The sequence below is a fragment of the Megascapheus bottae genome, chromosome 31 (assembly GCF_031878675.1).
Source record: "Megascapheus bottae isolate mThoBot1 chromosome 31, mThoBot2.hap1, whole genome shotgun sequence".
Taxonomy (NCBI): domain Eukaryota; kingdom Metazoa; phylum Chordata; class Mammalia; order Rodentia; family Geomyidae; genus Megascapheus; species Megascapheus bottae.
Window position 1 is genome coordinate 1,591,994 of NC_143539.1, and position 13,259 is coordinate 1,605,252.

Sequence of the window (13,259 nt, forward strand, 5' to 3'; positions counted from 1 at the left end):
AGATGCACTGCACAGCAGGCAGGACACAGGACAGTTATTATTAAAGTCCAGAGGTCACTTTAGCATGCTGCCGTCTCTGAACTGGTGGAGCTCTACGTCTAGCCATGGAACCTCGGGCTCTCCAGACATTCAGGGGAAAACAAGGCAAAGACTTGTGCTGGGAGGTCGTCCTCACCCAGGGAGACCAGGTTCCTGTAGTTGTCCAGCTTGACAGCCTGGGGGTGTGGCCGCGAGGGGCGTGGCCGCGGAGGGGCGTGGCCTGAAGGGGCGTGGCCTGAAGGGGCGTGGCCTGAAGGGGCGTGGCCTGGAGGGGCTCCTGTCTGGACAGGAGGGAGAGCATGGAGGCGCTGGCCCAGAGCCTGAGCCCCAGACACAGCGCGTCAGGCACTGAGGGCACGGCCGCATGGACTACATCTGCGGCGGGCCCTGCCGCCCGGAGGAGCAGGATCCACAGGCTCGTAAGGTGGCTACGCTGTCGTGTGTGTGGGGTCCGGTGATGAGCTTGAGAAAAGGAAGGTTCCCCACGAGGCTCCCAGCCCAGCTGAGGTGGCTGGGGAGACAGTGTGCTTGTGGGCTTCCCCTTCACCCTGCCCACCTGCCGTCCCCGGGGGTGGTGCTGACGGCTGGAAGACGCCCAGGGAGCCAGTGCTTCCCATCGCCACCCCCTGCCCACGCGGGGGACGTGGAAGACCAGTTTGCACCCAGAATCACTGAGGAAGGCTCTCCAGCCCCAAGCCAGCATGGTTGGAGAATGCCCCTGCCCGGAACCCTTAAGGCGTTAGCCACAATCAAGAGCCTAAGAATGAAGTCTGTGGCTCTCATTCTGTTCCCCGTGCAGGAGACGGATGGATAGATAACGGTAGAGAAGAGAGAAATTTCCCAGCAGCCCCACCAGGTCTGGGATAGGAAGATCACCCCCACGGGCACACAGGCGTCTCTCAGGCTTCCCTTCCTTGTGTCCCATCCAGAGATCTGCCTGGGAAACTGAGCCAGGAATGGCACCAAGGGAACTCAGCATTCCCCAGCCAGCATTCATCCCAGCAGAAATATTGTCCTATAATCTGTCATGGACCAAGATAATTCCAATTCTGCTCATCCAACAACAAGAAGCTCATGGCATTATCAGGGGAATGGGGGCACCTGGAGACCGGGCAGCGAGCGAAGGAAAGTCAGCTCTGAGAGGTGAAGGGGATGTGTATTTCTCTCCTATGTAGAATCAGATTTACAGTATAAACAAGCAGGGCACTGATAGCTCACCCCTATAATCCTAGCTACTCAGGACGTTGACATCTGAGGTTTGCAGTCCAAAGTCAGCCCCCCAAAGGAGAATCCCTGGACTCTGATCTCCAATTAGCCGCCAGAAAATTCAAAGTGGAGCTCTGGCTAAAAAGGGGTAGAGAACTAGCTTTGAGAAAAAACAAACCAAAGAGAAAAGCCAGTTGAGGGGCAGCACCCAGGCCTCACCCCACAACCAACTCAAAATAACTATAAACATCCATGATATGCGCCTGGTTCATATGCATTATGCACCAACACACTGACTGCAGAGAGTCCCAGGCTGCTGCCCTTTTCTTAACATTGAACACACTGTGTAACAAAATACCAGGAAGATTTTATTGATGGGGATGATACAGTTTAAGGAGGAGAAGCAGGAAGACAGAGAAAAAGAGAGCATGGGGAATGGTGTGCAAGTATTTCATACTACAGACTGATGGGAAAACAGCATCCCTGAGCACCTGGAAAGTGAGGATTCCTCACCACTTGTCATGAACCTTGAGAGACGCTGTGAGGGGACAGGAAGATCGGAACCACCAGAGCCTGGGAGTGGAAGGCCCGGAACCCCACATGTGGTCACTGCTCCACCTCTTTCTATCCTTCCTCTGTGGCTTTGTCATGGCACCTGGTTCCACCCAGGATCCCCGACCTAGAGGTGATCCCTCACCTAGAGTGTTCACCATGGCGTCTCTCCTGCAGGCTGCACATTGAGGATAGCAGCAAACGTCCATGCTCGCCTTTCCTCTCATGATGTGGATGGCAGGCTGGTCCTTACTGAGACCAACGTGTGTGCTTCAGGGGCACAGCGGGCTCCTTAGATACGGTCCTGGGAGGGTGACAGCAGCTGAAGCCACCTCCCCAGGGGCTGTAGTTATCCCTTCATCTGGAATGGCAATCTCTGTGCAAACCTCTTCGCAAGCCGAGTTAACAGAAAAGTTTTCCTTTTCCCCAGTGGCAATTACCATGAAAGGACTCAAGCTTTCTCACTGGTGCTTCTTGAGGGAGAACAATAGTAGTGGAGAGTGGCTTACATCTCCTTGATCCCAGTAGGGCGAGAAGAGACGTGGAACAAGGGTAGCTGGCGTCCAGCGCGGAGTTTGGGTGGATTTCAGGTCATGGACGGGAAGGAGCATCTACCTGGGAGGGTTGCCACCTCCTTCTGAGATGTAGCTCAAGAGGCCAGTGGCAGTAGCAGTCCCTGGCTTGATGGGGCCCCGCCCAGCAGCCAGCACAGTCAGCCCTGACTCTTACCACACAGTGGAAATTGGAAGCATTGCAGGAGACTCTCAGAATCGTGGTAGAGAAGAGAGACATTACCCAGGATCCCAAGCCTGCTCTGGGAGAAGAACACGACCCCCACAGGCACAGAGGCCTCTCCCGCCTCTCCATTCCTCTTGTGTCCTGCAGAGGATCTGCTGTGGGAGAGTGAGGCATGCATGGCTCTAAAAGAAAACATTCTCCATCAATCATCCATCCCACTGCACTTCCACAATGATTCTCCCACCATAGCTCATGCATTAAGAGGAATCCAATTCTGATCATCCAAGAAGGAAGAGCAGTTGGAGGAGGAGAAATTTTCAAGGACATGGATGAGCCTGGAGAAATGGCACTGAGTGAAGCTATGTCGGGCTCTGAGAGAGGAAGGGCATCTGTATTTCTCTCCTATGTGGAGTCAGATCTAAAGGTACAAATAAGCTAGGTAGTGGTGGCCCCTTCCTGTAATCCTGGCTACTCAGGAGGCCGAGAACTAAGGTTCACCGTTGAAAGCACACTGGAGAAGGAAAGTCTGTGAGACTCTTATCTCCATTTACCCACCAGAAAACGGGAAGGGGAGCTATGTCTCAGAGTGGTAGAGCGCTAGCCTTGCACAATAAGAGCTCTTGGACAGCAGCCAGGCCCCAAGTTCAAGAGCCACACGGAATGAAACTGGAATAACCCAGCCATTTTGAGGCCTCTGAGTTCCTCAGCCATAGAATCGCCAGCACTCAGTGAACAGAACTAGGAGTCAGTTTAATAGCAGTGCGGTGGCCACTCCCCACCTTTGGGCTGATAGGAGACCTGCCCGACCTTCGGTGAGGCTGAGCTTTTAAAGGAGAGCGCCACACGCAGCGGGTCCCCTGCGCCAGGAAAACACCACATGTGGATGGTCAAGCACTTTAAGTATTTTTGCAAAACACAAAACCAGAATTAGACAGCAAATCCTGACAGATGACTACAAAAACTAAACTATCAACACTCATCACATTACGTGGACTGTGGGAATTTTGGAGAGTCAGTTCTGAGAAGGAGGTGTTCTGTGGCTACAGGAATTGGAGGGAGAGGCTTGTTCTGAGGAGTGCAATGAGACTTGCAACTGGGGCAAGAATATGCTTGTCATATTGGCAAAACAGTGGGACATCACAAAAGTAGAACTTAGAAGATTTTATTTTGTTTTTTGGTCAGTCATGGAGCTTGAATTCTGGGCCTGGGTGCTGTCCCTGAGCTCTTTAGCTCAAGGCTAGCACTCTACCACTTGAGCGACAGTGCCACTTCCAGTTTTCTGATGGTTGATTGAAGAAAAGAGTCTTACAGTCTTTGGTACCCTGGCTGGCCTTGAACTAAGATCCTTAGATTTCAGCCTCGTGAGTAGCTAGGATTACAGACCTGAGCCACCGGTGCCCGGCTAACTTAACAGATTTTTGTAAACAGGTAAGGATAGAGGGTGGAGATGTAACTGGTAAGCTGTCTCCAAGACAGACTGGTCTGCTAGAATAGAGAGTATTTCAATATTTTTATATGTGCCGATACTTTATGTCCCAGAATAATGATCTGTTTTGGAGAAAGTTCTAAGGGATGCTAAGAAGAATGTGTGTTGTGCAGTTGTTGGATAAAATACTCTGCAGCCAGTAGTTTCACCAGATCCACCTGAGTGGTGATAACCCTGGGGTCAGCTCGTCCCCCCTCGCGCTCTCTGGACTCACTTTCCCATGGCTGTAACGTGTTTACCTCTGCAGGCAGGGGAAGCAGCCAGGAATCAGCAATGGAGGAAGTCATGTTTCAGTCTCCAGCTCCCAGCTCCTCCCTTGAGAATGCACATGGGGACAGCACGAGATGGAGGATCTGCAGGATCTGCACGGCAGAGCCCCAGGCGCCTTCACCTGTGGTGAGGAAGGCAGGTGAGGAGGATTGGCCAGTGCCTTAAAGGCAGACCCTCCAGAGCAAGGAGCGGTCGATTCAGCTGATCTGACTCAGAGAAGGAGGAAGAAGAGGAGGAGATGATGGCTGCTTCCAAGGAACCTCCGGCCCAAGTCAGGGTGAGATCCCCACTTTCTCCTGGAATGTCACAGGGTTATTTCTGAATGGGGTTCAAGTCCTGGCTCAGGTGGTAGAGCACCAGCCAAGGAGTGAAAGCTTCAGATACTGAGTTCAAGCCCTGCTTTAAGACCAAGAGAGAGAGAGAGAGAGAGAGAAGAGAGAGAGAGAGAAGAGAGAGAAGAGAGAGAAGAGAGAGAAGAGAGAGAAGAGAGGGAGAGGGAGAGGGAGAGAGAGAGGGAGAGAGAGAGGGGCCTGGAAAACATTGACTTTTCTGCTTCTCTTTCCTTGCCAGTGAGCATGCCCCACTGACTTTCCTTTCTGCTTTGCTTCTTTGCTAGTCAAGGTGAAACTTTCCAGATTCTTCTCCCTTCTAGGCAGAACCCTCTCTCCATTCTGTCCTCTTCCTCACACTTCTGTCTGGACAGAATGGCACCAGGAATTGCTCACTCACATCCCTGCGAAGGGATTCAGCAATCACTGCCCTCTGAACATGGGACAGGCATTGCCAGGTGCTGTTTGGAGTGGAACTAGGTCCTCTGACCTCAGTGGAGAAGGAAATGTGTGGTAGTAGCTCCATCCAGGATGAGATTAGACCTGGGCACCCTGGCTCACACCTGCAATCCTTGCTCCTCAGGAGGCTGAGATCTGAGGATCATGGTTCAAAGCCAGGCAAGGCAGGAAAATCTGTGAGTTTTTTCTTTGCCAGTCCTGGGGCTTGAGCTCAGGGCCTGAGCATTGTCCTTGGGCTTTCTCAAGGCTAGAGCTCTACCACTTGCACCACAGCACCACTTCTGACTTTCTCTATGTATGTGGTACCAAGAAATGGAACCCTGGTCTTTGTGCGTGCTCGCCAAGCACTCTACCACTAGGCCAAACTCCTAGCCCTTGTGAGACGTTTTGTGGTTGGTTGTGAGCTTGGACTCAGGGGCTGGGTACTTTTCTTTGAACTCTTTTTGCTTAATGTTAGTGCTCTATCACTTTGAGTCACAGCTCTAACACTGATTTTAGAGTGATTAAAGAATAGAGTCTCATAGGGACTTTTTCTGCCCAGGCTGGCTTTGAACCATAGTCCTCATATCTCAGCCTCCAGGCGTGAGCCACTGGTACCTGAAAATTAGGCTGTCATGTCCAGTTAACCACCAAACAGCAAGAAGTAGAGCTGTGGCTCAAGTAGTAGAGCTCTAGACGTGAGCGAAAAAGCTCATTTCCAGTGCCCATGCCATGAGTTCAAGCAAAAGCCATTGATAAAAGATGGCAACTGTTGCTTAAAACAGCTCATAAATTGAGTTGTCACTTTTGCCTAGTGGTAAGAATGCTTGCCTAGTATGCACGAAGACCCAGGTTCTATTCCTTAGTACCACAAACACAGGAAGAAAAAAATGCAGAAGAGGTTCTATGGCTCAAGTGGTAGAGTGCTACTCTTGAGAAAGCCCAAGGACAGTGCTCAGGCCCTGGGCTCAAGTCCAGGATTGGCAAAAATAAAAAAATATATATATTTTTTTAACTCAGAAATTGAATTAGAATTAGATGTCTGGATCCTCAGGTGGGAAATGTAAATACTGAGCCATACTGGAGTTTGCAGAGTGTAGAGATCAGGTGTGGCTTGAATCCTGGTTAACCCACTGGTTATTAAGGAGTGGATTCAGGTGACATCTTGTTCTTTCTCTGGCCTCTACTGTCAGTGCAGTGACAATGTTGGCTGATGACTTCATTTAGTCACTCAAAGACTCCGGGCCATTTCCCATCACCATTCATTTTCTCTTAGCCAATAACTAGTATCAGGTCGAGGTCTTCCTGAGCCATGTGCCATGTCCTCCAGTAGAGAAGCCCAGCCCCCAGCCCCTCACTCCGCTCCCTCCTCTGCTCCCCTGTGTGGTTAGGAAGAGGCTCCTTAACCATGCATTTCCTGGATGTGTTGCCTGACAGGTGCAGATGTCAAAGCAGCTTGTCATTCTGCTGACATGCATTTCATTTTTTTTCCCATCCTGGGGCTTGAACTTAGGGGCTCAGCACTGTCCGTCAACGTTTTTTTCTTGTTGTTGTTCAAGGTTAGCGCTCTACCACTTGAACCACAGCCACACTTCTGGTACCAGGGCTTCCTGCATGCTAGGCAAGCATTCTCGTTCTATACTTGGTTACATCTTTGTATTTTCAGAAAAGGAAACAAAAGGCATAGAGTTAATGCAGTTCTATCTATTTTAAATCCTAATATATAGAATCATACATATAATAAACATTGAGAAACAGAGATCCTAGCTTCTATTTCCATTCTGTCATTGCCCTTCTCTCTACAATCTATTTTTAATATAACTTTAAGTGTTATTAAGGTGTTGTACAAAGAGCTTACAATCCCCTATGATGTCTGATGCACTGCCCTAGCCAGACTGGCTTGGAACTTTGAATAGCTAAGATCACAGGTGTGAGCCTGGGAATTTTCCTTTTTTCTTCAGTGTCTCATCATGCAACAAGGTATTGTTAAGTCTCCATGTCTGGTGGCTCACTGGAGGTAAGGCCTGCCTGGCCTTGAACCCTCACCCTCACCACTCAGCCTTCTGAGTAGTCAGAATTACAGGTGTGAGCCACCAGTGCTGGGCTAGTCGAGACCTTTGAAAATGGACCATGTAAATTCAAATAACAGATCTTGGGAAGAATCAAAATCTAAAGCTGGACAATATTTACTTCATTACTGTGCAGTGTAAAATGTGAGGTATGTATTTGTGTACGTACACATGTAATGTGCCTATATGTATAAATACACACATTGACACACCCGAGAACATTCCGTGTCAGAAGAACACATAGTTGATCCTGCTTCATGTTGTATACTGGCCGCCCACGTGAGACTCGAACCCACGGCAATTAAATCACCAACACTCAGCCTGGTTATCTTCGCATAGCGGTGGGGCGACTACACCCCACTAGTTGGATAGTAGAGCAGTGCCTGAGTTCAGCAGGGCTGGGTTTTTAAAGGCCAAAACCACACGCAGGTTGCCAGGCAGATTCTACACAAGCAAGCAAGCAGTCACAGAGCAAAACTTTTGCAGTTAGCAATTTTGTATGACAGGTTTTTTTCTGGGCATCCTGACCTTGTTTATCTCAATGCAGCAGGAAGGCTAAACTGTTGTCTTTTCCCAGAATCGTCTCTGACAGCCTTCAGACCCCTCTGGCCTTGTGGAGTCCCTGACTTCCTAAATTTTCACTAGTAGAGCTTTGCATGGGTCAGGGTGCTGCATATAACAGAAACAGAGTCATTAAAAAGAGCATCCTTATGGTGATGCCTTCATTGTATATCCTTTTTTTTCTTTTTCTTTTTTTTTTTTGACAGTCCTGGGCTTGAGCTCGGCCTGAGCACTGTCCTTGGACTTTCTCAAGGCTAGAGCTCTACCACTTGAGCCTCAGCACCACTTCTGGCTTTTTTTTTCTATATGTGGTACCAAGGAATCGAACCCGGGTCTTCATGCATGCTAGGCAAGCACTTTAACCACTAGGCCAAACTCCCGGTATATCCTTTTTTTTAATTGTCAGGGCAATGTATAGAGGGGTGACAGTTACCTTGCTAAGGTAGTGAGTACATGTCTTCTCGAATATTATTATCCCTTCCCATGTTTTTCTCCTTTCTTCCTTTATCCCCTCCCAATTTGTAAAGTTCATTTCCAAAATAGTCTTGTGATTATTGTGGATACATTGGTTCTTCCTTTGTCCTTTGTCTCCTCATCTTCCTTTTCCCCTTCCATTCCATAATTCAAATAAATAAAAGTATATACAATACACTGGATAGCAAACTCAGAGTGACAAGAGAGGATAAACCATAAGGAGGAAGAAAAAGGAAAAATGAAATAACTTCTTGTTCTACTCCATTTTGAACATGTGTTTTTGTTTTGTTTTGTTTTTTGGCGGGTCATGGTGCTTGAACTAAGCCTGCATTGGGTGCTATCACTGAGCTCTTCAGCTCAAGGCTACTACCCTACTCCACTTCTCATTTTCTAGAGGTTAATTGAAGATAAGAGTCTCCAGTCCTTTTGTGCCCAGGCTGGCTTTGAACTTTGATCCTCAGATGGCAGCCTCCTGAGTAGCTAGGATGTAAGGCATGAGCCGCCACACCTGGCTGAACATGGGGTTTTGGGTTTTTTTTTTTCCTAAGTTCTCTTTTTTTTAATCAAAGAATTTATTAACATTGTTTTTACATCATATTTCAAATGTCATGTTTAACAAACAAGTATTCAAGAAGAGAATCTCTATACAATCACTGGCACTTAGATTTAGAACATAATTAAAATTAAGCTGAGGGTTTATATGTCATAGATACATATCCAAACAGTACAAGAGAAATGACTCAATATTCAGATTATTGACATGGTCTTGGAGATAGAAACATAACTACATAGACATAAAAACCTATGATGGGATAAACACTCTATAGACATAATGTTATATAGATCGAACATGTGTTTTTAAATCACTTCCTTTGCTCAACACACCCATACCCTTAATGCTCTCAGTCTCTTGTGCCCATGGTCACATGCTCAAGATGTTTGCTTTTGGTTTTCCTTCTTTGGACAGTTGATGCTCAAGGACAGACCTGTGGTTTTCACCAAGGAGGAGTGGCGGGAGCTGATCCCGACTCAGCGGATTCTGTACAAGATAATCATGCAGGACAAGTACAGTAACCTGATCTTCGTGGGTGAGGATCTTGTGTCCCCATTTCTAGTTCATCCTCACAATTTCTTTGCACACTATTTTGTAACAGCGTTGCTGGGTGCTGGCGGCTCATGCCTGTCATCCACTTAGTAAGGAGGCTGAGATCTGAGCATCAGGGCTTGAAGCTACTCCGGGCAGGAAAGTCTGTGAAACTCTTATTTGTCCCTAAAGACCAAAACCACAAGTGAAGCTGTGGCTGACGTGGTACAGTGCTAGCTTTTTGCGTGAAAGCACAGGGACAGTACCCAGGCTGGGTTCAAACCCCAGGACCTTCCAAAAGAAAAAGAAAACATAAACACGGGGCCAGCTTTGTGAAAGCGCCTCTCAGATAACCTCATTTTCAACAATCCTTAGAAAGGATTGGGATAGAAAAACCCATTTCATTCCGTGTCCAGTGGCTCACACCTGTAACCTAGCTAATCAGGAGGAGGAGATCTGGTCACCATGGTTCAAATCCAGCCCAAGCAGAAAAGTTGATGAGTGTCTGATCTTCACTTAACCACCAGAAAACTAGAAGTGGAGGTGTGGCTAAAAGTGGTACCAGACATACAGTGAAACACCTAATCCTGTAGGTTGAGATACAAAACTAACGAGAATAAAGAAAAAAAAACACATTTGGAAGGTAATGTGGCTGCTTCTTTTTTTTTTTTTTTTTTTTGCCAGTCCTGGGCCTGAGCTCAGGGCCTAAGCACTATCCTTGGACTTTATCAAGGCTAGAGTCTACCACTTGAGCCTCGGCATCATTTCTGGCTTTTTTCTATGTACGTGGTACCTGGGAATCGAACCCAGGTCTTTGTGCATGGTAGGCAAGCACTCTACCACTAGGCCATGCTCCCAGCTATGGCTGCTTCATTTTCTTCTGGTGTGTGTGTCCGTGTACGTGTGCATGTGCACAAGGTCTTACACTCTCAACTGATTTGCTTGCTTATGGATGGTGCTTTACCAAACACTCATTCTAGCACTTGGCTGGTTAGATAGAGATGCACTCTTACAGACTTTACTGCCCAGGCTGGTTTTAAATGGTGGTTCTCCAGTTTTCAATCTCCTGAGTAGGGAAGGTGACAGGCAGGAGCCATTGGCACCCGGCCTGCATGCCCGTTGTAGCTGAGTGGAAATGCCAGCCACTCAGTGACACAGGACACCATGTCCCCATCTCAGCACCTCCCATTCACCCTACACATTTGACTCCACGGCAGCTGGACGCTGAAGTCAGGGTGTGAAATTGCAGGGGTGTCTTAGTGTCACAAATGCCCCATATGGAAATAATCCCGTGGGGTCCATGGTGTCTGCCTTCTCTCCTGCTCTCCAGCACACATGCCTTCCTCTTTATGCAATGCACAGGTCTTGCTGTCTCCACACCAGACCTGATCAGATGTCTGCAGCAACACAAAGAGCCTGGAGAGGGAGGAAAAAGGAACCATCATGAAAAAGTACAGGAAGTAGAAAGGAGCCAAATAGCACCCTCAAAACACACTCAAATGGACAAGATAGAACAAAGGCCCAAAACATGATTGCAAAGTTTGCTAAACTAGAAATGCGTAGTGTCGTTGGTGTTTTATTTGCTTAGTTCTGGGCTTGAACTCAGGGCTTAGATGCTGTCCCTGAATCTCTTTTGCACAAGGCTAGTGCTCTTGCACTTGATCCACGGCTGCTCTTCTGGTTTCTCACTAGGTTACTGGAGATAAAAGAATCTCACAGACTTTCCTGCCATGGCTGGCTTTGAACCATGATCCTAGGAGCTCAGCTTCCTGAGTAGCTAGGATAACAGGACTGAGGTTTTAGAATTTCTTGTTCTTAGTGGGGTGCGGTAGCTCATGCCTATAATCCTAGCTACTTGGGAGGCTGAGATCTGAGGACTGTGGTTCAAAGACAACCCAGAACTAAAAACAAAAAAAAAATCAGTGGGACTTTTATCTCAATTAAGCATTAGCAACCAAGAAGTGGTGATGTGGCTCCTGGAGTAGGGTGGAAGCCTTGAGCTGAAGAGCTCAGGGACCAAGCCCAGGCCCAGAGTCCAAGCCCCATGACAGACCAAAATAAAACAAAACAAAATTCTTGTTCTTGTTGTCTCAGATGGGAGGAAGTTCCCGTGTACTGCGTGTGAGAGAGTCTTCGGGAAACTCTCCGCCCTCATTAAGCACCAGAAAATCCACTGGGAAAAGCCACCCTATGAATGTGAGGCATGTGGGAAAGCTTTTTGGTACGACAGTCACTTCCAGGACCATCGACGGATTCACTCGGGGGAGAAGCCTTTCAAATGCCAGCAGTGTGGCCAGTGCTTTAAGTGCTCATCCTATCTGAGAAACCATCTGCGAATTCACATGTGAGAGAAACCCTACCAGTGCCAGCCTTGCAACAGATCCTTTAGCGAGAGTTCAGCGCTTGAGACACACAAGACAAGGAAGGAGGTCGAGGACATCCCTTGACCACTGCCCCAGTCCTCACCATTACAAGCACCCAGTCACTTAGCTCTAGTGCCCTGGCAGGCATGAGACCTGTTTAAACTCCAGTAAGAACAAGAGGAGAGGGGGAGGCTCAGACTTGTGGGGATCCAGACTCCAGTGGTAGAATGCTCGCCTGGAAAGCTTGGATCATTAGTTCAAAACCATCCCTCCAAAAACGGACTTGCCAGGCTGTGGTGACTCAACACCTATCATCCCAGCTGCTCAGGAAGCTGAGCTGTGAGGATCATGCTGTGAAGACAGCCAGGGCAGGAAGGTCCATGAGACTCCTACCCGCTTAATCACCAAAAATCCTGAAGTGGAGCTATGGCTCCAGAGATGGAACTCCAGCCTAGCGAGAGAAGCTCAGAGATTGTGCCCCGCCCTGAAATGAAGCCTCTGAGCAATGTTTCACTAAGGAAAAAAATCCAGCCTGGCCATTGAAGTATGGATGCATGTTGGGGCCCGATCCCCATCTCTGAGCCTGTTCTGGCTCAGCAGAATGCCCCGACCCTTAGTGAAAGCACGGTGGCCCTCTTCCTATTGGCTAGCTTCCCAGCTCCACCTTCTCTTTCCCCAACAGTATATAACTAAGTGCCTGACACAAATAAAAGATCTGCTGCACTTTCATGGCTGACAACTCCTGGCCCAGTGTGGTTTCTTCTCCGGTAATTGGGGGAGGGCTCGGCTCTGGGGGACTTCAGGCTGGCCCTGGGTGTCCCTCCCCATACCTGTGTTGCTCCAGACTAGCAACAGATGCATAGCCACAGTAGGGATTCGGTAATATTTGTTGTGGCTTGTTACGCATACCTCTTCAGTTATGAGTAAAATGTGACAAACAATCCTCTTTCAAAGACTGTAAATGTACCTCTAACCTGTATTTCCTAATGTCAAACTGGTGCCACTGACTTCTAAGGTGCAGGTATAAGGAGGTTTAATTAGGAAGCTTGATTAGTTGCAATTAATGGTTATGAGAAGACTTGTAACAGTCTTGAGTGTATGCCGTGTTTTAATTGGGTATCACGCCCGGGAAGTATGAATGCTTAATTTGTTGTAATTTTATCAGTGAATCCCCTTTATTAGGGACTGGCTTTTAATGTTTCTTCTCTGAATGTGAATAAATGAATTACGCACCTAGCACTCATCTCTCACTTGTTTCTTCTCAACCAAGCACTGTTAGGGAACAAAGAGGAATCCAGGGTCCACCCCTAGCTTGACCCCTCTTCTACAAGCTGGGGTCCTCCAGAAAGAAATCCTCTAGTCTCAGGGTTCTGGGATGGAAGAGTTGTGAGTGAGGAAGACAGAAATTAGACAAATTCTCCCAATCAGAATAAGAGCTTCTTGGCCAAACATATCTGCCTCCAGTCCAGGGAGATCAGAGGTGGTTCAAAGGCACCCAGGGCAGAAACAGTTACCATGTGACTTTAATCTTCAATTAACCACTCTAAAAACCAGTACTGGACCTGTGGCTCAAAGGGGTAGAGCACTAACCTTGAGAAAAAGAGCTCAGGGCAGTGCTCAGGACCTGAGTTCAAGTCAAGAACCACAAAC

General features: G+C 48.0%; 1 protein-coding gene across 1 annotated transcript; it reads left to right on the forward strand.

Annotated features, from left to right (window-relative positions):
* Positions 1–3,895: 3,895 nt before the first annotated feature.
* On the forward strand, positions 3,896–12,340 carry LOC150043445 (uncharacterized). Its single transcript, XM_090322164.1, has 4 exons — positions 3,896–3,963; positions 4,269–4,568; positions 9,130–9,250; positions 11,341–12,340. The coding sequence occupies exons 2-4, from the start codon at positions 4,530–4,532 to the stop codon at positions 11,592–11,594; spliced, it is 414 nt and encodes a 137-aa protein (XP_090178290.1). The 5' UTR covers positions 3,896–3,963; positions 4,269–4,529; the 3' UTR covers positions 11,595–12,340.
* Positions 12,341–13,259: the final 919 nt, after the last annotated feature.